This window comes from Eucalyptus grandis, chromosome 11, assembly GCF_016545825.1.
Source record: "Eucalyptus grandis isolate ANBG69807.140 chromosome 11, ASM1654582v1, whole genome shotgun sequence".
Lineage (NCBI taxonomy): Eukaryota > Viridiplantae > Streptophyta > Magnoliopsida > Myrtales > Myrtaceae > Eucalyptus > Eucalyptus grandis.
In genome coordinates this window covers 44,756,632-44,781,913 of record NC_052622.1, presented here as the reverse complement: position 1 = coordinate 44,781,913, position 25,282 = coordinate 44,756,632, and the positions used below count along the sequence as shown (strand labels likewise).

The window sequence follows — 25,282 nt, the reverse complement described above, 5'->3', positions numbered from 1 at the left end:
CTCAAAAAAAAAAATGAAATAATTCATCATGTCTTTTCAGTAAAATAAATGAAATGGGTCATTCGAAACCTAACTCGACCCAACCCAGACCCAAATTCAAAGCCCATTTTGATGCACAACACAACACCATTTAGACTACATTTAATTCACGTTTTTCAAAGAGATTTTAAGCATCTAAATCCCTTTAGATAAAATTCAAAATGTGTGGCAAGTGTTTTTATCCTTTTACCGAGCTTTTCAGAATGCTACTTCCATCAAATAATAAAATATGGCCAGTTGCCTTTCTCGCCCTCAAAATCTTATCAAAATGTCAATTCTGCCCCCTTTTAAATGATAAAAACCCTCCCGACCCCAAAAAAAAAAAAAAAACTAAAACCCTACGTGCTACCTGGTTTTACGACTGCCCCTGCCTCTTCTTCGCTCAACCGCACCGTCTTCTGCTTTGCTCAGTCGTCCTCACTTCCCTTCCCTTACCGATCGCTCGCCTTCAATCTTCGCATCTCTCCGCAGGTTCAAATCTCTCTGTCTCTTCTTTCTCTATCTCTTTCTCCGGTGGATATGCGTTCGATTAGGTCATAGGGGTTCCGTTATTTTTGCGTTTTCTATTCGGTTGCATTGTGATGTTTGAGCTTGAGAAGTAACCCCCCGGCCCTCGCTCGGCGCACTCGCCGTTTTCGCTGCGACGATTTGAGTTTTCGGCGGGATGATTAATAAGCCATTGCCGTTTCGTCTTTAGCTGAGATACCCACCATGGTTTTACCTCCTGGTATGCTTAATGACTCTGCCGGGCGACATTGCGCCAGCGGTTGGTGAGCTCGGGCTCGCTTCATGTCTAATTTGGAACTGGGCAAGTTTGATTTTTGTGCTCTAGTTTAATTTTGGTCGTGGTGGAGTGTCCTTGTGTTTGGATTAGAAGCCCTGATAGAATTATGCGGTCTTGTGTGTTAGTTGTGGTTTAGGATCTGTCGGGTATCCGAGTGCGTGGAGGATCTGTTGATCGGATGAGCTTTATTCCCCTCGCCTTTGATTTGTCATTTGTCGGCTAGTCTTCGCATGGATTAGCACTGTTCTACTTCTGCACTTACTGCTTCCAATGCCCTGAGACTTCACTCTCGATCCCCTATTCCTTCGTCTTCTTCCCCTTCATTGCTCATTGCTCTCTCCGCTGTGTCGTCGATCTCTCGCTCTCTGTATTGCCTGCGGCTTCATGTTCTTCACCACTACGAGGTTACTCTCTCTCCTCTCTCTTGCTTGCGAGCGTAGCTTCAGCGGTTTTCCTCCTCCTGGAGTCTACACATCTGGTTAGAGATTTGGGAATTCGCGATGTCAATTGGATATATTTCGAGTGTGTAAAAACAATTTGCCCCTAATGGTGATGAATTATAGATTGCGGAAACCTAGCCATTGAATGTTTGAGGAGATTAGTCCCACATTACGTCGCCCGGTCCGATAACTCCATTCCTGTATCAAAGGCTGTAACTTTTGCCTCCTGAGTCGGCGGTCTCTTAGTCTATTACTTGGTGAGTTGTGTGGTTTTTGAGTTAAATTCCTCATTTTTTTAATTTGTTTGTTGGTGCTAGTAAAGAAATGCCTCATTGTTTTTGTACACTCTAGGAAGATATTTAGGAGATGATTCTAATTTGGGCTTTTTGATGCGAGGAGAGTGCGCAAAGTAGACTACATCTGAACAGGTTTAGTAGACTCTTTTTGGATTGGTGGTAATGACTCAATGTCTTTTGAGACAATGCAATGCTTGACCTGCTAGAAGTTTAAGTCAAATAGAAGTGCAGCGAGTGCAAGACATATTACACCCAAGTCTTCTCGATCTTCTAGTCTTTTGCAGCATTTTTATGGAGTGAATGGTTGATTCTTTGAGTAATCCTCATTGGGAATGTAATGTTTCCTATTATTTCTCGCCGTGACGTGACTTGATGATGGCTGGCAGGGATACTTGCTTCTTGGCAACTGAACTGTCTCGTGAACTTTCTTTCGCCCTTAATGGTTTGGAAATCAGCTCAGAAGCTCATCCACAACTGGAAGATCCTTAGAGGAGATAATGTGCGCTTCGATAAAAAAGTTAAAGTTTAACTCTTCCGTTAAAATTTTTAAGTGGGAATTACTCATGTTTTCCTTATCCTGACTGCTCGCAGGTAATGATTATTAGGGGGAAGGATAAGGGTGAGAAGGGCGTCGTTAAGCGTGTCGTCCGGTCTCAAAATCGTGTGATTGTCGAGGGAAAGAACTTGGTGAGAGCGATTGGACCTTATTCTGCCTTTTCATATGTGCCATCTTCTTCCCAACTCTTATGTTTTGAACTTATCTGTGGACAGTGGATATGTGATAGATTTAGCTTCTTCTATTGTGGCAAGCCGCAATTGGGCACTATGTCGTTACCTTTGTTTAGTGTCTCCCGGCATTTAGTAAGAAAATGCTACTGTTTGCAAAAGCTACAGGTCTAATGGAAGTGTCGTTCCTACACGGGCCTTTGTGGATATATCCTCTTCCCCTGCTTATCCAAGTTATCTTTTCATATTTAAGAGGAATATGAATACCTACAGATGCGTTGTGGTTGTCATTTGAGAAAACATGGAAGGCATTGGAAGCAAAGTATGTGATATGGATTGTCACTGTGGTCTGGCATGATAATGTATGGCTTTACCATCCTCATATATGTTAGCATCACGAGGTGCATAACACGTACTGGTGTTATGAGTCGTGCAAGTCAATGCAACATGTAGCGTTTGTCTTGTAAAACCAAACCTAATATCAATAGCTGCACTATTATATCCATATCCATTCTTTATTTGACCAAGAATTACCAAATCTTGAGCAGGTCAAAAAACATATTAAGCAAGGCCAAGGTCATGAAGGGGGGATATTCACTGTGGAAGCCCCTCTTCATGTGTCAAATGTTCAAGTTCTTGACCCAATCACAGGGTATATATACTCTCTGGGTTTGCACTGTTTTCTGGTAGTTTGTCTTTGTTTATTGAATATGCTCTTTATTGCTGTTTACTTTTACAGGAGTCCATGTAAGGTTGGAATTAAATATCTTGAAGATGGCACAAAAGTGAGAGTAGCAAGAGGTCAAGGTGCATCTGGTAACATAATTCCTCGTCCAGAGATTTTGAAGATACGGACTACACCAAGACCAACCGTTGGTAGCTACCTAGAGCTATAACTGAGATGCTATATATTATTGATGTCTATTTTTGGAACATGTACTGTGAATATGCATATTTGTCTGTTCTTGTGCATGGAAGTGTTTGTGGGTGAGCCTGGACCACATGCATCAATGAGAGACTCAGTTATGAAGTCAATAATCTAGTAAAATTGTAATTGTTGTAGGACCCTTTAATTCTTCAATGACTTGCTGTTGAACTCGGTGTTCTTGATGCTTCTTCTTAGCCAAATCAGTAATATATGCTTCTTTTTTCAGCTGGGCCAAAAGATACTCCAATGGAACATGTGTTGGAGAGGACTTATGATGCCAAAACAGGAAAGGGGATGCCAGAGCTTTAAGACAACGGTTTCTTGTTCAGGTCTACGGTTGGCAATGGACTGAGATGTGTTTGGAGGGATTGCGGCACCTATTCGTAGGCAGGTGCATGCCAAGATTGCAGGGTAGAAGATAGATCTCTCTCTTTTACATGGTGTTGGCTTTAGATGCAATAAAATGTATTGGCCAGACAGATTATTTGCACCTCAATGTCAGTGCTCTTGTAACAACACCTTTACTTTCGTACTCAATTCAGTATTCTTCCTAATAGGCTGATCCAAATGTGCCTTCATTCCTGACCTACAGCTTCATTCTGTAGTAATTCATTTGTTCATTCATCTGAAATTTCCATTACCATGTTACCCACCCTTAGTAGATCAGGCACTCTACCACAACAAAATCTTGGATGGAGTTGCCCTCACTGTTGATTAAAGTCTAAATCCACCCATATGATGCATAATCGCCAACATATATTAGTTCTAGCCCTTCAAATGCACGGGTAAATAGCATGCCAGGGTGGTTGTTATGCCTAGCCATGGCTCTGAGCATATATCTGGATCAAGTCTCTGTCTCTCTGTTTATTCATTTCATATTTTTGACACTCGATGGCTGTTTCATCAGCTGGGGCTAAATGTTAAGAATGTGACGTTATCTCCATATTAGTTTCGCATTGTTGGAAGATGATCTAGATTTTTAATCTTCTTTTCTTAATCATGGTTTCATTTCTATCGCTGTGTTCATCCTTACAATCCAATTCTGTTTACCTCGAATTCTTGTAATTCTCTCCTTTCTTTTTCTTCTGACCTGAAATGGCATTTATCCTTCACCACTGTTGCAGCTGGATCCCGGTGGATCTTTAGGCGCTTGAGTTGGTGATAATGAATCTAAAGTAGCAGAACACTTCTCCTTCATCGCACGGTGGACATCGATCCAATTAGCACGGCTATTAGCAGTTCGAAGGGTTGAATTAGAACAGGTGCAAAACTTAGTCTTGCAATTGCCTACAAACGTTTATGACCCTAAAAAAAAAATTGGCCTACAAAGGTCCCATTTTAAGTCCACTAGGATAAATTAGCATGTGCTTTTTGTGAAGTTTTGTAAAATTAAATCCAATGAAACTTTTTCAGTTAATGAAATTGTTTTCCGTATAACTGCTGAGGTCCTCAGCCAAAAAATTTGTTCATAGAAACTCCTTTCTATTTTTGTATATGGAGTTTGTTTGTTTCACAAAAACATGAATAATTTGAAAACTATTTTTCTAAAAATAATCTCTTCTATTTCTTGAAATTGTTAATTAATCGAAAATATTTTCATTATCGACAACAATAAATATTTAAACATCTTTATAGATAATAAAAATATTATTTTTTTATTCGTTTTTTTTTTTTAATGATACAAGCAATTTTTTTAAAAGTATCATCCAAATCATCCGTGAAATAAAACCTAGAACTTGAAAATGTCCCATGAACAAGAAGGCTGTATACTATTGATTTTCGGTTTACACTCAAAGACAAAATCAAACGCAGGAATCAATCAAAATGAGCACCGAGATTCGGAAACGTCGTGCGAAATAATTCAGGAAGCCGAAGAATCAAAATCCAAATCAAAGCAAGTTTTCACGGTCACGGGGCGGGTTTTCCCCGAAATTCCCCGATCGAAGGATTTATCCCCTAAAAAGCATCAGCATACGGCGCGAAAATCATGAAGATAGGACTGACGCTATTCGAAGAAGGATAGTGGAGGAGGGAGAACCGATTCGACCGCTGGTTCCTTTTTTGACCACGATATTCCCGAGGCAGAAGCCGCGAATCAGAGGCCCGAAGCTCGCAGGTTACGATAATCACGGCGGCGTGGGCGACAGAAGCCCCGCATCAATCCCCGGAGACGACCTCCTCCCAGAATCGTCGTCGAATCCTCACGTCCGCAATCTGCTCGCGGACGAAGCCTCTCGATCCGGCTGCCCCGGCGAGCTTCCGTTCAGTCACCGTCCTCGGGCGACGGGGAAGGTCAAAAAGGGGGGAGAGCAGTTTCCGGAGGGTCAAGAATGTGTTGAGAATCCTTTTCCGTCTTCTTTGTTCGTCTTTACTTTTCGAGGAAGGCAGGACGACGGAGGTCAAAAAGGCGTGCGGCCGGAGGGCGGTGGTGCGGGGATGCTGCCAAAACAAAACTTGAAAACGAGAAGAGGAAGCTTCCGCGGGGACCACCGTAGCCTATATATACTCGCTCCCTCACTCACTGTTTCCCTCTCTCTCTCTCTCTCTATCTCTACTGTTCTCTGTTCTTGCCGTACGACTCTCATACGCCCTTCATTTCAAATCACCAAAAACCCCCCCACTCGCCGTCCACCTAAACCCACTCGCCATCTCTCTCTCTCTCTCTATCTATCTATCTCTCTGGCTCGCTGTCAAACCCTAGGCTCTCTCCCCGTCCGGCGACCGATCGGCCATGTCCGTGAAGCGCTCCCGCAACGCCGCCCGCTCCTCCGGCTCCGGCTCCGGCTCCGGCGTCGCCGGCGTCGCCAACCGGCCCTCCTCCCCCGTCCCCGACTCCCCGAGCTCCGCCGGCACCTCCGCACCGCCCTCGCCTCCCCCTCCGCGCCGCCGCCGCCGCCGCCGGGGATCCTGACGCTGTCGTCCCCCGGGGCGGAGGACTCGGGCCAGGAGCGGATCGGGAACTTCCTCGAGAGGTGCTGCTACTGCCAGAAGACGATCAGGGAGAGCGACGAGGTCTTCATGTACGGGTACGTCCCTCGTTGTCCTCCGCCGCGAGGACGGATGTCCGCGTTTCTACTGAATCTTGTTCTGTTTCGGCTTTTTGCGCTGCTTAGTTTTACGGAATCCGAATGGGAGATGATCCCGAGAAAGTAGTACACTGTCGTCTACGGACGATTTTCTCCAGTTGCAAGGTTGTTGCTTTATGGCTGTGATAAAAAGGCGGGAGGACGTGATGTTAGCCGATGCAGATAAACAAATACTTAATAAGTGCAGGACCGGCATCTCTCGTTCGATCGGCTGTTCCATATAGATGCATTAGCTCTTTCCCAGGTCCATCTCGGGAGAATTGCGGGTCCTGGAGTGGAAGGGCAATACAGAGCAAGTGATGTGCTTGTACTGGCTGCAGAAATTTCCGATTTTGTTGGACTTTGTTAGACTGCGAATGGCAGGGTTGGTACAACCTCTGCCTTGAGGCAATTCAGGTTGCCTACCTAGTCCTGAATTGCCCATTTTTTTAATGTTTTGCCTAGGTTTCTATTACTTTGTTTACACTCTGGTCGCGCTGGTGAACTTGTTTGCTCTGTCCAAGATGAGATTCGACATTTTGGAGCATGATTTGAACTTCAAAATTGTAAGTCGAACTAATGATGAGAAATGTTTGCAATATCTTGCAGCCACTTGAGGGCATTTTGTACGGCTGACTGCCGCGAGAAGCAGGTTGCTATGGACAAGTTGAGAGAGAAAAGGCCCGTGGAATCGAAGAACGTCAGAGGAGGGCACACGGTAGGATGAGCAAGATGGTGGATGGGTTTTGACTTTGAAATGATGAAACTAGTTTTTCTGAAAGTGTGGGTAGTTAACTAACTTTAGTCGGTGCAGCTTCTGGGTCTTTTTGCTATGAGCGTGCACTTCTACATAGGGTAGGATCGATTTCCAAACTGTTTTTGGGAACTTGTACAGTTCGCTGCTGCTTCAAGTATCAACAATGCCATATTTTGATGTTGAATTGTTGATCGATACGACAATCTGCTTTTGGGTATAAGCAGGTGTTTTTTGGAACTATATCTCGGGTATTATACTTAATGAACTATGATTAACACCTTCTGATGTAACTAAATATTCGTCAAAAATTCCTTATGTATGGATTCGGGAAGCTGGTATTTGGTGAGCGCTGTGCACGTCATTCACGGCAACTAATCACATACAGTTCAGTGAATTATCTGAATTTGTTTGGGTAGCACCGGAAGCATATCATATGTTGTGCAGCAATCCGTCGTTGTTCTGATCCAGTTCGTAATCGAAATTTGTGTGGTCACACCGAGAGCATGTTGCTGAATCATTCTTCTTGGCTACGGGTTGTCCTTCCCTGAACTTTCCGAATTTGCAATTTTGATGAAGTCAGGTCGGATGAATGCCGCCATCCGTCTCATTAGCCAACCCCTGCTCTTAGCTTTCAGTAAAGATGAGCCGAACGGTATGCTCATCAATCCTTTTGAGCTGGGTTATACTTTGATCCAAGGGAAGAGCTCAGAAGCAGCTGCTGCTGGCTGACGCTTTGAAACAGATTAGGGTTCTTATATTAATGTGAAGCTAATTATGTTTGGTTTCTGCGTTGAAGTTGATGTCTATAAACGTAGCTTGGCACACCCTTGTGTGAAACATACGACATGCAATGAAACATAGCTGTCGTGATTGGACCATGCTATGATAAGGACCGGATCATGCGACGTGCATTGGCAACTTCCGTGTGGCTAACAGCGAGAGCTACGATCAAGGTTGGCTTTTCCCCTATCCTATTGATCTATACGGTAGTTGATCGAAAGTTCAATCCAGTCCTGATCCGATACGTAATCTATCCGTCGAGAACGGTTGTGGATAAGTTTAGGCCAACGAGAAATATTTCGCCGTTGGAGACATCGATATTAGCTGAAGGGCAGTATCCACGTAACTGACGAATCTTTTTTTTATTTTTAATCTTTCAGTTACTTTAACAATTAATTAAGTATTTCGCCGACAAAATTACCAGATTTGGAGGATAATCACTGGAGAACAATTTTGGCAGTTATAAATTCAAAATTACCAGTTATATTTCTTAAGAACAAATTTGGGAGTTATAAATTCAAAAAATTAACAATCTTAAGTTCGCTTCTTTAGTGTATGAATGCTCATTTTTTTCTCGGTTGTTTAGTCTTTTTCTAATTGCATTATAAGTAGATTACAAATTTGAAATTCGCTCACATCTTGCTGTTTTTTTTTTAACAAAATTAGTTGAGCTATATGCATCAGATTCGAAATTAAGCTATGTAATGAAAAACTTAAAACTAACCCAAATGCACTATTCAAGAAGGGGAAAAAGAATTTTCAATAGAGAACCATGACTGTAAATCTGTATAATATCAGTCAATAAAAGAAAAATATATCATTTATTCAAAGGGCTCATGTTATTTTTAAATCCTTAAATATTTTAGGTCTTATTTGATTTTTATATCCTTAAATATGTTCAAACGTGCGATATTTAAATATATGGAAAAGAAAGGAGCGGCAATGGGAAGATAAGAAGATACGTGGAAATAATAAGGTAATGGTCATTACGTAGATATACTCTTTGGATAAATTCATTGAAAAAATGATATATTCAAAATGATAATGACGACAATTAAGGATGAAATGAGATAAACGTTTACCTGAAGAAAATTAAAAATCCTTTTTTTTTCTAGTAGTAATAGTTAGCATGGACTTTTTCTATTGCTCATGAAAAAACTTGCATTAATTGAAACCTTCTCTAAGGATGAACTTTCCAATTAACTTTTTGCTCTTGATGCTTATTTTCCCACATGTCAATTTTTGCATGGAGTATTAGGTGCATTTAAATGGACCAGACCGTAAATTTTCTAATTTTTTATTAAGTCAAAATTGTCCGACTTATTTGGATCTACATTAGAATTTTCTCCCGTTGACACTTGAATTTTTGCCGGGAGGTCAAACATACATTTTTGAAATAAAAATAAGAAAAGTAAGCAAATAAATAAATAAATAATAAAAGCTCCAGCCCGGTCCGACCACCTCGCTCCAGTCCAGTCCACCAGGCCCAATGAGCTCCGGCGCACCATGACCATCAATAAAGCTCATTAGATATAGCCCAATGAAACCCATTAGACCCAGACCCGCAAGCCCAGTCCAAGAAGCCTGAACGAGGGTTTGTATTCAACCTTCTCTTGAAATCTAGCTATGACCTAAATTGTAGTTTTCCTTCTTCTTCTTCTTCTTCTTTTTTTTTTTTTTTTTTTTTTTAACTTTGACCTAAACTGAAGTCTGCTAGAATCTGATCTGCCCTTGCTGGCCAAATGCAACTGCTGTTTGTCAGCCCTAGTTGTTTGCCAGAATATGTCCTTACGTCAGAGAGCTTTGACCAAACAATTACGTCGCGAGGACTGATTATGTTCTACGTCTACTTAGCCTGCAAATTGAATTTGCAGGCTGATATGTCCTACAAAGCACAAAACATGATGGACTCTAAATAGTTAATTACTCGTCATTAAGAGACTACATTTGCCTAACCCTTTGAAGACGTGATCCTTGAACTTGTTAATTCACTATAAAAATAAATCATATAAGTGGTAAATAGAAAATGTTGTCACTATTTTGCCAAAGTGTAAAGTCTATCAATAAAGTTTGATCGATGTATATAATATTAAGAAAATCCACGCAATGCATCAGTATAAGAGTAATGACATTATAAATCTTGTATCCAGTATCAATTGTAACTTATCATGCGATGAAATCGATTTGATAAAATTAACTTATTTAGTATTGTTTGTATAAAGTTATGTTATAATTATTTTGTGAAATAGTGAAATAAATAAAATTTTATATGCACTTAATTATGAATGATAGTGCAGATTAGATTAATGGCAAAGATAAATAAAAACAAACTAAAAAAACACATTATTTAAGATATGAAAGTTGGAAGGTTCGACAAAGCTAATTCTTGCTACAACACCTATCTCAAATAAAACCCATGATCTCTTTTAAGTTTTAATGTTATATTTATTTTTTGTTTAAAAGTTTACCATCTAAGCTTAATATAGAAAACTCTAGACATGTATAGATGATCTAAAACATACAAAGCCATGTATTGATGATCTAAAACATACAAAGTAAAATTGATTTTTCTAAGGTTATTTATGTTCATTTCTATTTTTGGTAACAGAGAGATTCATTTGTACATGAAGTTCAAAAAGGCATGGCAACTGATGGAGCTACCCAAGATCGTTGCAGACCTGCTAAAGGATTTGTCAGTTTTAACTTATAATTTTGTTTTCGACAAGTCTCATTTCATGCATTTCGACTTTTTTTAATCCTAAGTATTTGAAATTTCATAGCATATGAATGCCGACAAATACATTCAAATATAATATTTTCGTAGTTTTTGAAACCAGAATATTAACTTCAATTATAGTTGAGAAAGCCAAAAGAAAAATACTTTTTTTTTTTTAATTTCCAAAGAGTAAACAAACTTGCTCATAAAAAGATATTTGAGTAAAGGACCACTCCTCCTTTTACGCACCTCGACTAGTTCATCTTCTCTGGGATCTTAACTGCGTATGCTCTCACATCGGCAAGGTGCATTCTGAATTTTACCATCGAAGTAGTCTCAACAAGACTTGAAAACTATAAGGATAGGAGCAAATTCTCTATCCATTAAAACCAACAACTCATTGACGAACACATTATTACTAAGCCACACCTTGTTGACGAACACATTACTATTAAGCCACATGTCGTAACCAAGTCTTTTAATTATCTAGCATTTGTTACTCTATAAATGAAGATTATTTCATCACACTAACATGCCAAAATCATATAGTTAGAAAGGACGAACACAAAATCGAGATAACGAGTGTTCAATCAAGGAAGTTATATAAGGACTCTTTTACAAGAACTAGACCATTAACCCGCGCTTTTGGGGAGCATATTCATGTATATTTTTTCATTATTTTAAATGCGATAGATTTAGTATGCACATTAGATATTCAAAATATATCTTTTCATTTTTAAATATTCATAAATACAAAGTCAATGAAAAAAATTTCGATCCCTAACGTTGGCACCATTGGTTGGGGGCTTTGTGAGATTTTCAGTTTCAGAAATGAAGGCCACTCAAATCCTGCCAATGGCATGCAGACAGTTCTGGGTCAGAGTCATCCACAAAGACTAAGAGTCTAGACTTGATTAATTCATGGGACTTACTAGGTGTTTCATGACCTCCAAATAACTAAGTCTTCACTGCCCGTGCCCCTCCCCTTGGACGAAGAGTCACTTAAATTCCAACCAACAAAAACTAGCCCCATAACACACCCTAAAAATTGGATGAGAAAAACTTTTATTAGTCATGCACCCCTTTCTCTATCACTCAACCTACTTGAGTGTATGATGCCGCCATTGCTAACCTTCGCCACGCTGCAGCCCTTATACGTCACTTGTCAATTGCCTCCGTGCCAGCCTACATCTTCGTCCTCAATCTACTCTCTCTCTCTCTCTCTCTCTCTCTCTCTCTCTCTGGTGCGCCTCCATCCTCAACCAGGCACATGGGTCTGTGATCGCTCGGATCAAGGTTGTTTCAGGTACTCAGGTTGGCCTAGGACTGAGGTTACGAGGTCTAGTGACAACCTGCATCATCGAGCATAGGGCAATGCAAGGAGACAAAAGGGAGAGATGGAGGAGAGTGAGAGATCAAATACCAATTCCAATCAACTAATTCAAATCGATGGAAAACCCAACAGTGGTAACAAACGAATTGTGGCCTGGCACGCAAGCAATGGTGCTAATCAAAGGGATGTGGCCAGCCAAACAGTGACTCTGCATTTGCACCTGTGATGACACGGTGCAACTACGGTGCCCGCGAAGATAATGAATTTGGTTGGAAATTTGAGTTTTTGTGATGAATGAGAGCGAAAGGCAAATTGACAATAACTGTCACGAATATCTCAATAATCATGAAGAAATTTGTTGTAGTTGATATTATGATGAATGGAATTTGCTTGTGTGAAAAGTGGATTTATTATAATTTTTGAAACATAATTCTTAATAAGAACTATAAAGTTTTCTCATGGATTTCAGATGGACAAAAAATATTAGATAAAAATAGATCAACTTTTACATATAGATCTCCTTGAAATGGTCCAACTGTGTTGGAGGACATTCACTCATTCTAGCCATCATTAGTTCAAACGCTACTTATAATAGAAGAAATGACAGAAAACATATGCCAGAGCACAAAACTAAAAAAAACCTTTACCCAAAAAAACCATTGATTAGCAGGGGAGAAGTTAGAGAACAAAGGAAGAAGATGAACAATACCAATTCATGGATATTTTTATCATTCTACTACTCATTAGAGACTGGATGGAACCGAGTTAGGGTGGCCCTAATATTATGAATTTATCCAAGAAGAGATCAAAAGGTGACGAGTGATGGAACATCGAAAGAACGAGGGTTGACTGAGGATTCTGTCTGTTTCCTGATAATGCCTCGAATGAGAAAATCATTTCCCAAGAAAAAAGAAAACCCTGAAACAGAAAATCTGCAGAATTCTGAGAGAGAGAGAGATCTGCAACTGCAGTCCTCTCGAAAAAGATACCAAAATGACAAATGCTCTACGCGAAGCATGACTCACAAGTGAGATCACCCTACTCATTGAAGAAACCTCCTGCTTTTATTCATCTATATTGTTATTTTCTGCAAATTCTTTTTTTTTATTTTTTTTTTCAAACTGAGAAATTGCATCAGCAACTACCCCTGAATATCGACCTCGTGTGACATGGGAAGTGGAAATGCTCTGTGAGCTCTCACTGATACCTTGTTCTACAAGAAAGATGAACTCAGAGCTCGTGGAGAGCTATGAAAAAAGATCACATGACATCACCCTCGTCTCTCCACCTAATTAAATTCTCATTTTTGCTGATCTCCCAATATAGTAACATTCAAGGCCCAGCTTTTTTTCTCCATCTTTTGAAGTAATCTCTGCATTTCTTGACTTTTCTTGATCGTGACTATCGGAATCATCATTTACCCATTATTATGTATTTACTTCTTAAATAATTTATGTTCACTAATTGAAATCTCATGATCTGTTCACATCTTTTTGTTTCTTTTCCTTAAGCGAACAATTGAAAATAATGTAATAAAGTTCATCTAGCCTTTCATATTCCAAAACTGCATTTATATTAAAATTCAAGATCCTCCCTACATTTATAGACTTGGATTCGACCAAATATAGGGTCACAGAACTTTACCTGGATAAAGGATGGAAAGCACGATTAATAATATTTTAATATGCTGACGAATGCGCTATGGTACTGTTGATCCTTTGATGAGTGGCCAAAAGCAACCAACACTAATCAAAAAAAAACTTTTAAAACCTCGAGCCGTTCCATTGCCTATTGATTATCTTTGTCCACGGTTGACGATGTACTGCTAAGTGTGAATGGAATAGAATGCTCCCAATTTTGTTGACAATGCGAGGAGGTCAACTTGTCAATATGTGTTGGCACCAAATAAAGTTCTCGATCTCAATATAGAAACCTAATGGTGTAAATTTGCAATTCGGCGAAGTGTTCCTCCTTAACAGTCCACCATTCTTTTGCGAGGATGAAGTCGAGCCGAAAGGCTACAGTTATCCGGTGTTTATTTAAGAAGCAAAGTTATTCTATTCGGCCTAAACGAATTTTCCAAGGCATGAGTTAGTTCAGAGGGCAAAGACGAATTTTACATAAAATAATTCCTAATTCCATTGTTGGTCTTTCTTAAACCTTTTGAATAAGCTCATTCGCAGCAAAGGAGGATGCCTGGCGATTGCTTGACGATTGTCTCCTCCGGAGGATAAAACGGATGCTTTTCGAGTACAACTTTCGGTAGTCGTGTTAGGCAAAAAGCAAAACAAAGATAAAATCAATTAAAGAATCGAGAACACATCTTTTGATGAACATTTATCTGCAATTAAGGGCAAGGGAGAGTCAGAACTGTCCTCGACCAGAAAATCAAGTCAAGCGCTTGCTTTTGGAAGATGCCTGAGCTCGTCCTTTATTTAATCCTTGCTGAATGTGTTTTACTGGCCAGGGCACCAGATTTCTTCCTTCTGGGTCATCGAATCGAATGGCAATTTAAGTCAGTTTTCACATGGATACTCTTCCGTTAAGAAACAATAAAGGCTGTCAATATAAATTGTATTTATCGTTGGCTTCTCTCCGGATCAATATGAAAATATGATATAGTGTTTTGGAATATGTATACTAAAAATCTTAAAACTTATCTTGAAAATACGATTGAATTTTTAAAATTTCAAAAATATAATCAAATCCTAAAACTTGTTAATATTTTCCATTTATAAAGTTGGATAGAGTCAATGGAAAGACTTGATTGCACCAACTTGACTAATTCTAAGACCTAACTATACGTTTTGAAAATTTTAAGACTTGATTATATTTTTGTAATAAGTTTTAAGAGTTACTTGTATTTTTAAAAAAAAAACTTAAAATTCAATTATATTTTCACGACAAATTTTAGAATTATCAATATATTTATCCTCATAACTTATAGCTGTCCAAATGATTGCCATATGATGTGATGTCACATCAATTAGAAACATTGCTTGAATTTTGCATGGTATCATATTCGGGTTTTGTCTTTATATTTCTTGTCTTGCTTCAAATGGGTCGTGTATGATATCATCAATCCGGAAACATCAACAATCCAAAGATAATATTAATATGTCGAGGAGATCTATTTTACTCAAAAACAAGAATTTGAGCATATCTTGAGATAAATTCACGGCGACAGCTGGAGGCCCTCTAGTCCCCCAAACCATGGGTGGATGGAGCCATCAATTTTTTGGCACATGTGTGCCGAACAAAAGTCGTCAAATCTTACCATAAGAGATGTTATTTTAATATCGGTCGATACATGGTTAAGACCAAATATAGATATAGAGAAAGGAATCAAATCGTACCAAGATTCAGGCGGGGGGTCTCGAATTCCAGCTCTCTTATCATATTAAAATTGATTTTTCTAAACCAATTAATTAATTAATTGCTTACGGATTTGCCCTGTCTCCATCAACCTTTGATCAATGCTGTTCCCTTCTCAGGCAGCTTGTCTCTAGCAAAAACATGTGAGGTCGGCTGCTGAAAAAGATTAACTATTTTTTAATCCATTTCTTTTTTTCTTTATTCGGTTTTATCCTCAAGAGGCCAAATAAACAATTCCAGTTTGGCCAAGTGGGCCACCAATTGTTGGCTCATGTTAAGGAAAATTAGGGTTATTAATTAGTGCTCAGTTATTCATTTTTGAAAAGAAATATTGGATGGTAGGTAAGAGCAGATAAAAATAAGCTAGTTAGGCGAAAGAGCATAGGGTTTGTCAATGATGGAGAAGTATTTAATACAAACTAAGACCGGATCTGATTTAGTTTGTACATACACGGCAAGTATACTCGTACGCAAGCCGGTCCAAGTATTAAAATGATTGCAATACTGAAAAAAGAAAACTTAACGAACATAAATATGTGAATTACATTGTTAACTAAGTTAAAAAGGACCATGGATGCTTCATATTTGTTTATGATTTTCTTGATCTTGTTACTTTAGCAATTTTAGGACTTAGATAGAGTTATGTAATTTTTGACTTCATTCCATCTTCAGATCTAGAAATATAATATTGCTAAAGAAGCAAGCCGTTTTGAAAACAGCACGCCATGCCATGTGTAACTGTAACATAATAGTGGTTGGACACACCCAACTTAAATACATAGCATGGAAGCTGATAGAATAATTAAATATTAAATGGCGTCTTCTTCTAATAGTTTAAGTATTTATAACGGTTGAAAATCTAACAAGATATCATAATCAAAGATCTTGAATTCAAATCTTTCTAGACTTCATTTGCCACTCCAATTAAATATACTTAACTACAATCTCACAAAATCTCACAGAAGCAATGAAAGCTACAATTTAATTTTTTTCCATTTCTCAGAAAAATAAGTGCTAGATAAGTAGGCCAAAAGGAGTTTCAACCTAATCCCCTCTCTTCAGTTGGCATAAGTGTGGCCTTTGCTTTTGGTTTACAACCCATATTTCTTTAGTATATCAAGCGAATTCTAATGCATTCAAATACCCTAAATTTTAGGTCAAATTACAAGTCTACCTCGAACTTTTTTTTATCTAAAAAAACTCATTAACTATCACTTTAATCTCAAATTGGTCCACGCATCCAAGAATTGACCATCGAATTCTTCAAGATTATGAATATTAGGAGGGCTGCTATTATTTCAAACAAAAGCGGAGATATTTATAGTAGTGTGAGTTCCGATAATAAAACTCTTGGCCCTAATATTGATAATTTTGAAAAAATTAGTGGCGATTTTTGGACACGGACAGATTCAAGACTGAAGTGCAAGTTGTGAAGTTATCTTAGACAGAAGAAAACGTTCGGGACATAATTGAAATCAAACCTAAAATAGAATGTTTTTCGTTTTTAGGGAATCACGACTTGAAAAGAAACCCTCTGAAACTCCCATTCGAACGAACGCACGACCGACAAAAGGCGGTTTCCCGTTTTCCCGCACGCGGGCGTCCTTTTCTCTGAAACTTAATCAATACTTTTTCACCTTGATGTGAAAAATTGTCACCCTGTTTTTTAGCCTCTCTCCTGTAACGAAGTATTCATGCAATCAATATAAAAGACAGTACAGAATTTCTTGTGGTGGGGGCCCCTCGTCTACTTGGGGACAATCCATAAATGTGCGACACGTCGACAGGACCAAGAGTCCTTCCCCTTTTTTATGTAAGAATAAAAAAGGAAGAAAAAAGAAGAAATCATTATTATTTTGCGATGTCCACATGGTAAAACTATGTGAGCCCTGTAAAATTATTGTCTATTACATCTGTCATTGTCAACGCGCAGAAATAAATTATTCGAAAATATAAAATTCTAAAAAAAAAAAATGTGGCCTGGGTGCAATAAATGGATTATCCAGCTGATTTTCCTCAACATATTTGTTAGTTTTATTCAAAGATATTTTCAATTGAACATTTTAACTACGATTTTCTTGTGTTTTTAGCTTTGACGTGAATAATTTCTAAGTCCTTCCAAGATTGGTAATAACTGTCCCTTTGGTGAATTTCGTCTAAATATTATTGACATTAGTAATTAGGAGGTTGCAATGACGTATTTCGATCTAAATTTTATTATTGAAATGCCACTATAATTTTGGATTGTTCTACTTCCTTGACCATTTTAGGTCTTTTCTATACTTGCCTATGTTTTAAACTATGTCAAATCTTTGTACGATGGACCAAATATGATTTTCCGCAAAAAAAAGGATAAATAGACAAATGTAAATGGGGGACTGGGGCTTAAACTTTCTTGAGGTGAATGTGTTTCAATTGAACTTTTGTATTTTGCAATTTGATTTCTGCACCTTTTTTTCTTTTTCTTTTAAAGTTGTAGTGTCTGGAATTTGATTTTTTATTGGCATCTGACACGTCAAACTTTTCAAAACACATAAATATCAATGGCTAAAATTAATTTAATTTTTTTTATAGTTTTTATAAATTAAAATTAACCTTCAAAACCTTAGAGGGAAAGATAAAGGTACCCCATATTAGGCTCTAGTTAACAGAATTATGGACGGCTCTTTTGGGCGACTCTGAAATATCTTCTTTTACCGATGAAAAATGGCCAAAGAAAAAAAAATATGTAAGAATCATTGTCCTATGTACGAAGATAGGAAACCTCATCTTAAATAGATAATTTTCATGGAATATTTTCGAAACTGGTCTTTAATATTTGTGTAAATATAAACATAAACTCGTATATTTACCTTAGGTAAAGTAGATCAGCGAGTGCCCAATCATTTCCTATTGATCGAGAACGTTTGAGATCCTTGGGATGTATTTAATTTTCAAATGTTTGGTAAATCCAGAATACTATTTTTAACTTAATATAAGTTACAATGGAATTTCCGTAGAGGACCCTCTACGTATTTGACATTCCATATAGACTGTGAAACAGCAATGTCAGGTTACAGATTGCTGGAGATTGTTGACCCGTGCCAGAAGCAAACGCAATTGACAATTGGGTGGCTCCATTGAAGCAGCAGGATAGCTTCACGTTCATGTGCACGTCTCGTTTCGGGAAATCGACCATCCACTGGTTTTCTTCACTTGTGCTCAATTTAATGACCGCCAGTAGTTCATTAATACGTGGAACGCAAGTCACGCTCTTGCAGAGTACCAATGCCCCAAGTTTGACTTTCACTTCCCATCCATCACCCTCGCATATAAACATATTTTAAGCAAATGATTATGGAAAGTTTATAATTTTCAATACGCTGTCTTTCTCTCATGTTATGTTTAATCGCCGTCTTGAAAACTAAAATATTCATAATTAAGCATTTTAACAAGTGCTCTGAAGTCATTCAATCACGAACAATCGATGCATCGAGAATTTGTGCTATTCTCCTTATTTGATTGCTTGACAATTATCTCTAGGCACCCTTTGATAAAAAGATTTTCTTTTTGTGGGTCCTAGAGCACTTGCTAAACATTTAAATAAAGAAAAATTGTCGTCTTCAACGCATTGTGCCCTCGTGACAGAATAATTGGTACATCAAAAATGCTAATCTTTCTTTATTACGTATGATCAAGAAGTGTTCAAAAGGCATTCACTAACGAAATCATCTTTCCTCTCACAAAAGCTTGAGAATTCATTATGGACAGTTGTATGACTACTCCTCCTATGCTCCCCCAATTTCCCACAAAAGTAGCATCCCGCGATCCTCTTAGTTTGTTTTAATTCCTTTCTACTCTAATATAATGAGGTGCTAAATGAAATTTAAAATAAGCAACTCATCTATCCCGCATTGACATGCCTTCTCACATTGCATGTCGATTATCAAGAGGTTGAGTTTTCCTCCATCCAACTATCATTCTAATTTGTAGTTGCAATCTATATGAACGTGAGCACATATATATTTAGTTAGGTTTACATGTTAGCGATGTCCCTAAATTATAATCCCCCCTATCAAAGATATAATTAGAGAAAAGTATAGTTCATTATGATGGATAAATTCCTAAATGAAAAGGAAGGTGAGTACTACTTAAGTACAAAGGTCATTTGAGCATTCGAATGAAGAGTAGATCTGGCTATTTACAAATTTATACATGGAGACGAACTTCAATCTTAAATCCAAGATTGATTTAGTTATACCAAAGTGTTTTTTCGCTAATATTGGATATTTTCCATGCAGCCCAAAGACCGGTACCAAGATCGAATAGTTTAAACATTTACTAAAAATCCAAGACCATATTAAATGAATTAAAAATTCAGAGATAATATTATATGTTACACATGTGCTGTACAGCGCCCAGCATTGGAAAAGTCAAGATTTGAATATCATGCGTGCTTTGCCAAAATTTATGGATCGAAAAATAATGGATGACGGGGGGATGGACTGCCCTATTTATATGGGCAGTCTTGTCCTAAAACGTTACTGGCTGGCCCCCCTCGTTGACATAAAGAGACCATTCGACAAAGGAGAAAACAAAAACAGAGGGATCTCGCAAACAATGATTCGCTGTCGAAAAAACCTGACAACCATGTAAGCAGCAGTGCGAGGACTCTTGCAGTTGCAGAGGTCTTTGCTTTTCAACACACAACAAAGATAGTGAAACCTGCAAAAACGACCCTTTATTTCAAGAGCTCTCGAGGCATGACAACTTGACAAGCCTTGGAAAAAGCTCTTCCACAGTAATATTCATTTTCAACTGCTACAAAAGAAACGGGAACGGGAAGAAAAAGAATGAAGGTCCAGAACAATCATATGCATCAAGCTTCTTTTATTCCACTATCGACCCTTGAATTGCTTGCAGAGACGCTCATCACATCTCTCTCTCTCTCTCTCTCTCTCTCTCTCTCTCTCTCTGGGGTAAAAAGTCGCCAACGAATGAGAAATGCTCATGATAATTGCTTTGAATCAGGATGGTGTGCTGTGCTCTGTTCTCTTCATCCCAAAAATTCCCCTACTTTGATCTGGAGAAGCACTTTTTCAGAAAACTCCAATGCTTCCCACTAGGCTGAGCCTGGATCTTTCTAAAGTCTATCCTGCATATTTTGCAAGCCTCAAATCAGTTTTCATGGAAAAAAATATTCATAAGGGTGACGTAACATTTGTTCAACAGGTAGGTATAAAAACGGAATTTGAAAAGCTATTGTGATTATTTAAATGAGGACAGCTCATCACCTAATCACGGGTGATTTCTTGCCAAGCATATTGAATTTCTCCCGATAGATGACTCCAGAATTCATCAATGTAGTGTCGGTGGCAGAAATGCAAATTAGGAACCTGTTATGACATGGCAAAGTATAATGACTAGTCATGGAGTGCCCAGCTGAGGAAGAGCACTTGAGGCAAAACGAGAAGTGAAGTAAAAAGAACCGACCCTGATATTCGATTTAGGGGCAGTGGAACGTGTCCGTCATTGTCTAGGAATGCTAAGGTCCATCACAGCATCCACCTGCAAATTACACCAGATTAGAGATAACAATGGAAATGAGTGGATATTTGTTCCAACAAGATGATTGTCTAAATAGCTAAACAGGACTTGTCCAAATTCTTATTTGGCAAAGAAATGGTTACAGAAGTCCGAACGCTGTTATAATACACCTCATCTGAAAGGTAGAGACCAATCTATTGACATACAGCCCTCGCTGATAAAATGAAACGTCATAAAATTTAAAAAAAGGAAATTTTGGTCCTTAAAGCAAAACACACGATAGCAATAACATTAAGCAAGATCATATTGTTAAACAATTACTTATAGGATGGAATCAATATGGGGATTGGAATCACGAGTAGATGAAACAAACTGAACAGATGTTTCTTCATCTTCATTTAACTGTGATACCTCAATAGATGCTGCAGCTGTTTACTCTTTGTTTTCTTGGTGAAGATTCCTAGTCTCCAATTTAAGTTTGATGAAGATTTCATCCCTCAGTAGAAATTGACATCTGTGTATCCATTGGAATAGGGCAACAATTCTTCTACCTCAATCCTGGAACTAGCGCAGCTCATGCTTTTTTTTATTCGATGCCGGTTTATGTATTCAACCTCGGCAAAAAAAACGCCATACACCGGTCTATGGTCAGAGAACTTCGACTCTCCGCGCACATAAGATAACTGATGGAGGCCTCTACCGTACCACAATATACGATCACACCTGCATGTAACGGTAGTCAAGAGATGATGTGATGATGGGAAATACAAGTCTAACCCGTTGAGGATTCTGCCATATAAACTTGGACAAGCAAATTACCATGCTGGAGTCCTTCGCTTTTCCCGTGGGTGCCTAATGTCTCCAGCATATCGATCAGAATTGTTTGAATACTTGTACGTCGGAGGAAAATATATGTTTCCTTCATTCCACCCCACAAAGACACGCCCATCTCTCTGTTCTCTATGGAGCTGAGAATTGGGCAAAATCTTAGATTGACCGAATTCATAGTTCTTGGTATATAAAGTAAACGATAAAAGGAATGTTTCATTGGAAATAGCAAGGCAACATGCCTGATCATTCTCCAGCAGTGCTCTCCAGTTTCGCATCTCGACGAGAGCCTTTGCAGATCGGTATGTTAACGCGATCCTGTAATTCAAGTCGCCCAACCAAATAATTCTACTGCATTAAGATGGACAATGCAAGAAAGTAAGAAAAACCGGCAAAGGGTTTGCAAATGTGACTTACTTCTAGTGATTTAAATGACAGGGACTCAATCCACTGGCTACTACAAAAGCATGCTTAAATATTTATTCTAATTGTGACACTGAATCGGCCTTAATATTCGGTGGTAAATAAGAGGCAAAGAGCCTTACTCATGCTCGAGAATTGTTTGCGGAGAATTTTCATCGCCCATGCCATGTACTTGGGGAAACCTTGTTTTCCTGAGAATCTCCATGACATCCGAGTTTCTCCTCAGCTCATCCCCTTCCTTCTCTCCGGATGTTAAATGACTGCAGATGAAGCAAAAGCTCGTTTGGTGCACAGACATGCTAATCGAAATCGAGCCCTGAGAAAGTCCAATGGAAAAGAATTTGTCACACTTCATCCTAGACCCTTAGCTTACAAATCAATAAATGTGTCAATGAGCAGAAAAAGCACCTTGTTTCCAAGATAACCCATCAATCCTCTTCCTACACACGAAACTTTCAAGTTGCGAACATGGTCTCTAAGCTCGCTTCTCACCCATATCGTGAGGAATATCCCCACCATTTGCTTACTTGCAACCAAACAGTACCTAGATTGGACCATCTGATTCTCTCTATCCTCAATGAAATTTGACCTGTTATAGGTCGTTGGTGAGTAGTAACCATAACCCGGGGAATCACTTGGCCCGGTTTCATCATCAGAGGAACACCATCTGTAGTTGGGATCATAATCACTCTGCCTGTGTCCGAACATCACCCGATCACAAACGCTGAATCTTCGGTTGAGCTGGGGTTGCTGCGGCAATGACATCTCATGATCCATTCTCATGCTGTGACTCAAGGATTGAAAAGACCGGCGGTGAAAGAAGGATGAAGCCTTCTGTCTCATGGACCCTTCAAAGTCGACGTCCAACTCAACGATCGGGTCAGGAATTGGTGAAGGCGTGTGGCAGACACTGCTGGTCCCAGGAAGGCTGTTCAAGGTCCTCCTTATGAGAGCTTGCCATTTCTTGGCCGGGCCATTGTCTTCTGTTCCCAGAACATTACCAGCATTTAAAGGTACTATTTCTTGAAACCTGAGAGCCAGAGGAGTGATTATGATAGCACCACATTTTTGGAAAATTCTACGACATGGATTAAATCCAAATTGAGTCGAAGAACGTACCCAAGGACATATATATCTGCAGGAGGCGAAGTGTGGAGCCACTCGTCAAGGTTCAAATAGCTAGGAGGAGATTTTCCAGCCACATTCCATGTAGCTACAAAAATTCTGTCTTTCAATATTAGCACAATGTAGAAAGATTCATCTTTTGCCCCTGGGAAAACTTTAAGGAAAAGACGAGACATACCGATAATTGTGCACGTCGGTGACCTGCGAGGCATCAAGGTCAATCTTACCTCGCCGGGGTCGGTCGGAGTTTCTCTTGTTAGATCTCTCTGTCATCCCAAGTGGGGTTCATGAGAGATTAGAAAAAGTTCAAGGGAAGCCATATCATCTCAAAAGAAACTAAAAAAGGGTTGAGTTGAATTAAAGCATTGACTGGGTTGCTAGATTAAGGTGTGGAATAAAGGTGAAGTGGTCCTCCATAAAGAAATTACAGAAGATGGCAATGCAAGTGCACCTGTTCTGCTTTTTTTTATTTTGCATGCCTCTTTCCTCTCTGAATTGATGTCCCCTGGTTCTTCATCAACGCCTGAAAAAGAAAAACGATAAAGTCATTAAAGCTGCTCTCTCTCTCTCTTTCTGGCACTGTATGTTTTGTGGCATAACGCCTAATGAATATTCATCAGAAACAACCAAAAAAAAAAAAGATGGTTCATTAGTTACAACTAATGGCCACCGATGAGTTCCAGAGCAAAACAAAGAGAGAGAAAAAGCGTACGGAAATAAATGACAAATCTTGAGCTGCATATGGAAGGGCAAAAGAAGACCCCTCGTTAGAACAGGACCAAGAAGTAGAGGAACGAAAGCAATAGTATTAATTGTATAAAGACAAAACCCAGAAAAAAAAGGGAACAAAAAGAAAAAAAGAGAGAGAGAGATATGATGGGCCATCACCTCCATAAACGATGTCATCGGCTTGAAAGTCCACGGCTTTGCTTTTGATGTTGAACCATTTCTTCACCAATGTCTTTGGCCATGAAAGCTTCGCCATTTATAGTCAGCATTAGCAAATGATTGTAAGGAGAACAGAGGGAGCAAGAGAAGGAGAGTCACTGTATGATCATTTATCTTCTTGCCAAAAGGAGTTATAGCGACTTCCCTCGTTCTTGAATTGCAGAGGCTCAAATTGAGGAATTCGAAACTCCAACCCGAGGAAGAAGGAACGAACAGGAATACAAAAATGAAGGGGGTCCGGAGTGACTGTGACTTGTGGGCGACCTTTTAATAGACGAAAACCAGACCAGAAAAAGAGACAGAGTGGGGGTGGGGGTGGGAGAGAGACAGAGTGGGGGGAGAGGGGAGATGTACTTCCCTCGATTTCAGGTGATGGGGAAATAATGCAATAACAAGGATTTTACATAGGAAATCTCAGCTTTTGGACATTTTCAACTTTCTAGGTTTGATGAACAGAGCAAAGGAAAGAAAAGAAAGAACAACCCCACTTGGGAAATTTGGGCCTCGCTTTCTTTTCTAATGTTCGCTGGTGGATGAACAAACTAGTTAAAACAGAAGTAACAAGATGAACAAAGAAGGAGAACAGAGGGGTAATGAGAAAGGACGACCACTGATGCGTGGGAGCAAGAATATGAGATTCTGAGCGTGGAACAAGACAATGCGAGCGAGCGAGCCAGCGAGAGAGAGAGAGAGAGAGAGAGAGAGAGTTTCTTGCAACTAAAAACCTGGTCGAGTTGAGGGTACAGACGCAGGGCAAAGTATCGAATTTGAAGAGGAATAAAGTGCACAGAGAGAGAGAGAGAGAGAGAGGGAGAGGGAGAGAGAAAGATGTCTTCGCTCGCTCAAGGTTTTTGTTTTTTTCTAAGTTCCAATCCAAGAACTGGCCCGAGCTTGGGGACTTGGGAAGAGACAATGGTCTTTTTTCCCTTTTGTTCTTGTTTTTTTTTTTCCAGTCAAAAGAAAATATATAGGAGGCAAAACAATTTCCCTTTTCTTTTTTTTTTACTAATTTTGATATTTAAAATGGCTTGACTGCAACTCAAAACAGGACACGTATGTACAAAGTATTTGACAGAAATATCAAGTCTACTCGTTCAATGAATCTTATGATGTAAAAAGTAACTAAATTACTAATATATGATTCACTTAATCTTGTAAAACAAATTCATGATAGATCGGCCCATCAAGTCAAC

At 39.0% G+C, this 25,282-nt stretch overlaps 3 protein-coding genes across 5 annotated transcripts; 2 read left to right on the top strand and 1 right to left on the bottom strand.

The window, feature by feature from the left end:
* Positions 1-373: 373 nt before the first annotated feature.
* On the top strand, positions 374-3,795 carry LOC104426647 (50S ribosomal protein L24). Its single transcript, XM_010039775.3, has 6 exons — positions 374-510; positions 1,946-2,058; positions 2,151-2,246; positions 2,834-2,937; positions 3,025-3,161; positions 3,440-3,795. Exons 2-6 carry the CDS (start codon positions 1,999-2,001, stop codon positions 3,520-3,522), a joined length of 480 nt encoding a protein of 159 aa, XP_010038077.1. The 5' UTR covers positions 374-510; positions 1,946-1,998; the 3' UTR covers positions 3,523-3,795.
* Positions 3,796-5,040: 1,245 nt separating this feature from the next.
* On the top strand, positions 5,041-7,373 carry LOC104426646. Its single transcript, XM_010039774.3, has 2 exons — positions 5,041-6,239; positions 6,888-7,373. The coding sequence occupies exons 1-2, from the start codon at positions 5,650-5,652 to the stop codon at positions 7,003-7,005; spliced, it is 708 nt and encodes a 235-aa protein (XP_010038076.2). The 5' UTR covers positions 5,041-5,649; the 3' UTR covers positions 7,006-7,373.
* A 12,561-nt stretch (positions 7,374-19,934) lies between these two features.
* On the bottom strand, positions 19,935-24,857 carry LOC104426645 (type IV inositol polyphosphate 5-phosphatase 7). 3 transcript variants are annotated; one of them, XM_010039772.3, is made up of 12 exons: positions 24,030-24,857; positions 23,593-23,664; positions 23,320-23,407; positions 23,136-23,240; positions 22,425-23,046; positions 22,139-22,332; positions 21,836-21,944; positions 21,585-21,733; positions 21,177-21,488; positions 20,712-20,786; positions 20,513-20,614; positions 19,935-20,373 (listed from the first exon to the last, which is right to left on the bottom strand). In XM_010039772.3, the coding sequence occupies exons 1-9, from the start codon at positions 24,124-24,126 to the stop codon at positions 21,263-21,265; spliced, it is 1,662 nt and encodes a 553-aa protein (XP_010038074.2). In that variant the 5' UTR covers positions 24,127-24,857; the 3' UTR covers positions 19,935-20,373; positions 20,513-20,614; positions 20,712-20,786; positions 21,177-21,262. The 3 variants fall into 3 exon arrangements, with proteins under 3 accessions (XP_010038074.2, XP_018721289.2, XP_010038075.2); XM_018865744.2 differs by having other exon boundaries at positions 19,935-20,368; XM_010039773.3 differs by having other exon boundaries at positions 23,136-23,229; positions 24,030-24,090.
* Positions 24,858-25,282: the final 425 nt, after the last annotated feature.

Bases quoted from the DNA above. Each gene is read 5' to 3' on its own strand.
- LOC104426647 (XM_010039775.3), top strand. From the start codon at position 1,999: ATGGTTTGGAAATCAGCTCAGAAGCTCATCCACAACTGGAAGATCCTT. The intron at 2,247-2,833 runs GTGAGAGCGATT...AATCTTGAGCAG, and splicing joins TTGTCGAGGGAAAGAACTTG to GTCAAAAAACATATTAAGCA. The intron at 2,938-3,024 runs GTATATATACTC...TTACTTTTACAG, and splicing joins GTTCTTGACCCAATCACAGG to GAGTCCATGTAAGGTTGGAA.
- LOC104426646 (XM_010039774.3), top strand. From the start codon at position 5,650: ATGCTGCCAAAACAAAACTTGAAAACGAGAAGAGGAAGCTTCCGCGGG. The intron at 6,240-6,887 runs GTACGTCCCTCG...AATATCTTGCAG, and splicing joins GACGAGGTCTTCATGTACGG to CCACTTGAGGGCATTTTGTA.
- LOC104426645 (XM_010039772.3), bottom strand. From the start codon at position 24,126: ATGGCGAAGCTTTCATGGCCAAAGACATTGGTGAAGAAATGGTTCAAC. The intron at 22,333-22,424 runs GTGCTTTTTCTG...GGACTTTCTCAG, and splicing joins TGGGTTATCTTGGAAACAAG to GGCTCGATTTCGATTAGCAT. The intron at 21,489-21,584 runs GTAATTTGCTTG...CGTTACATGCAG, and splicing joins AAGCGAAGGACTCCAGCATG to GTGTGATCGTATATTGTGGT.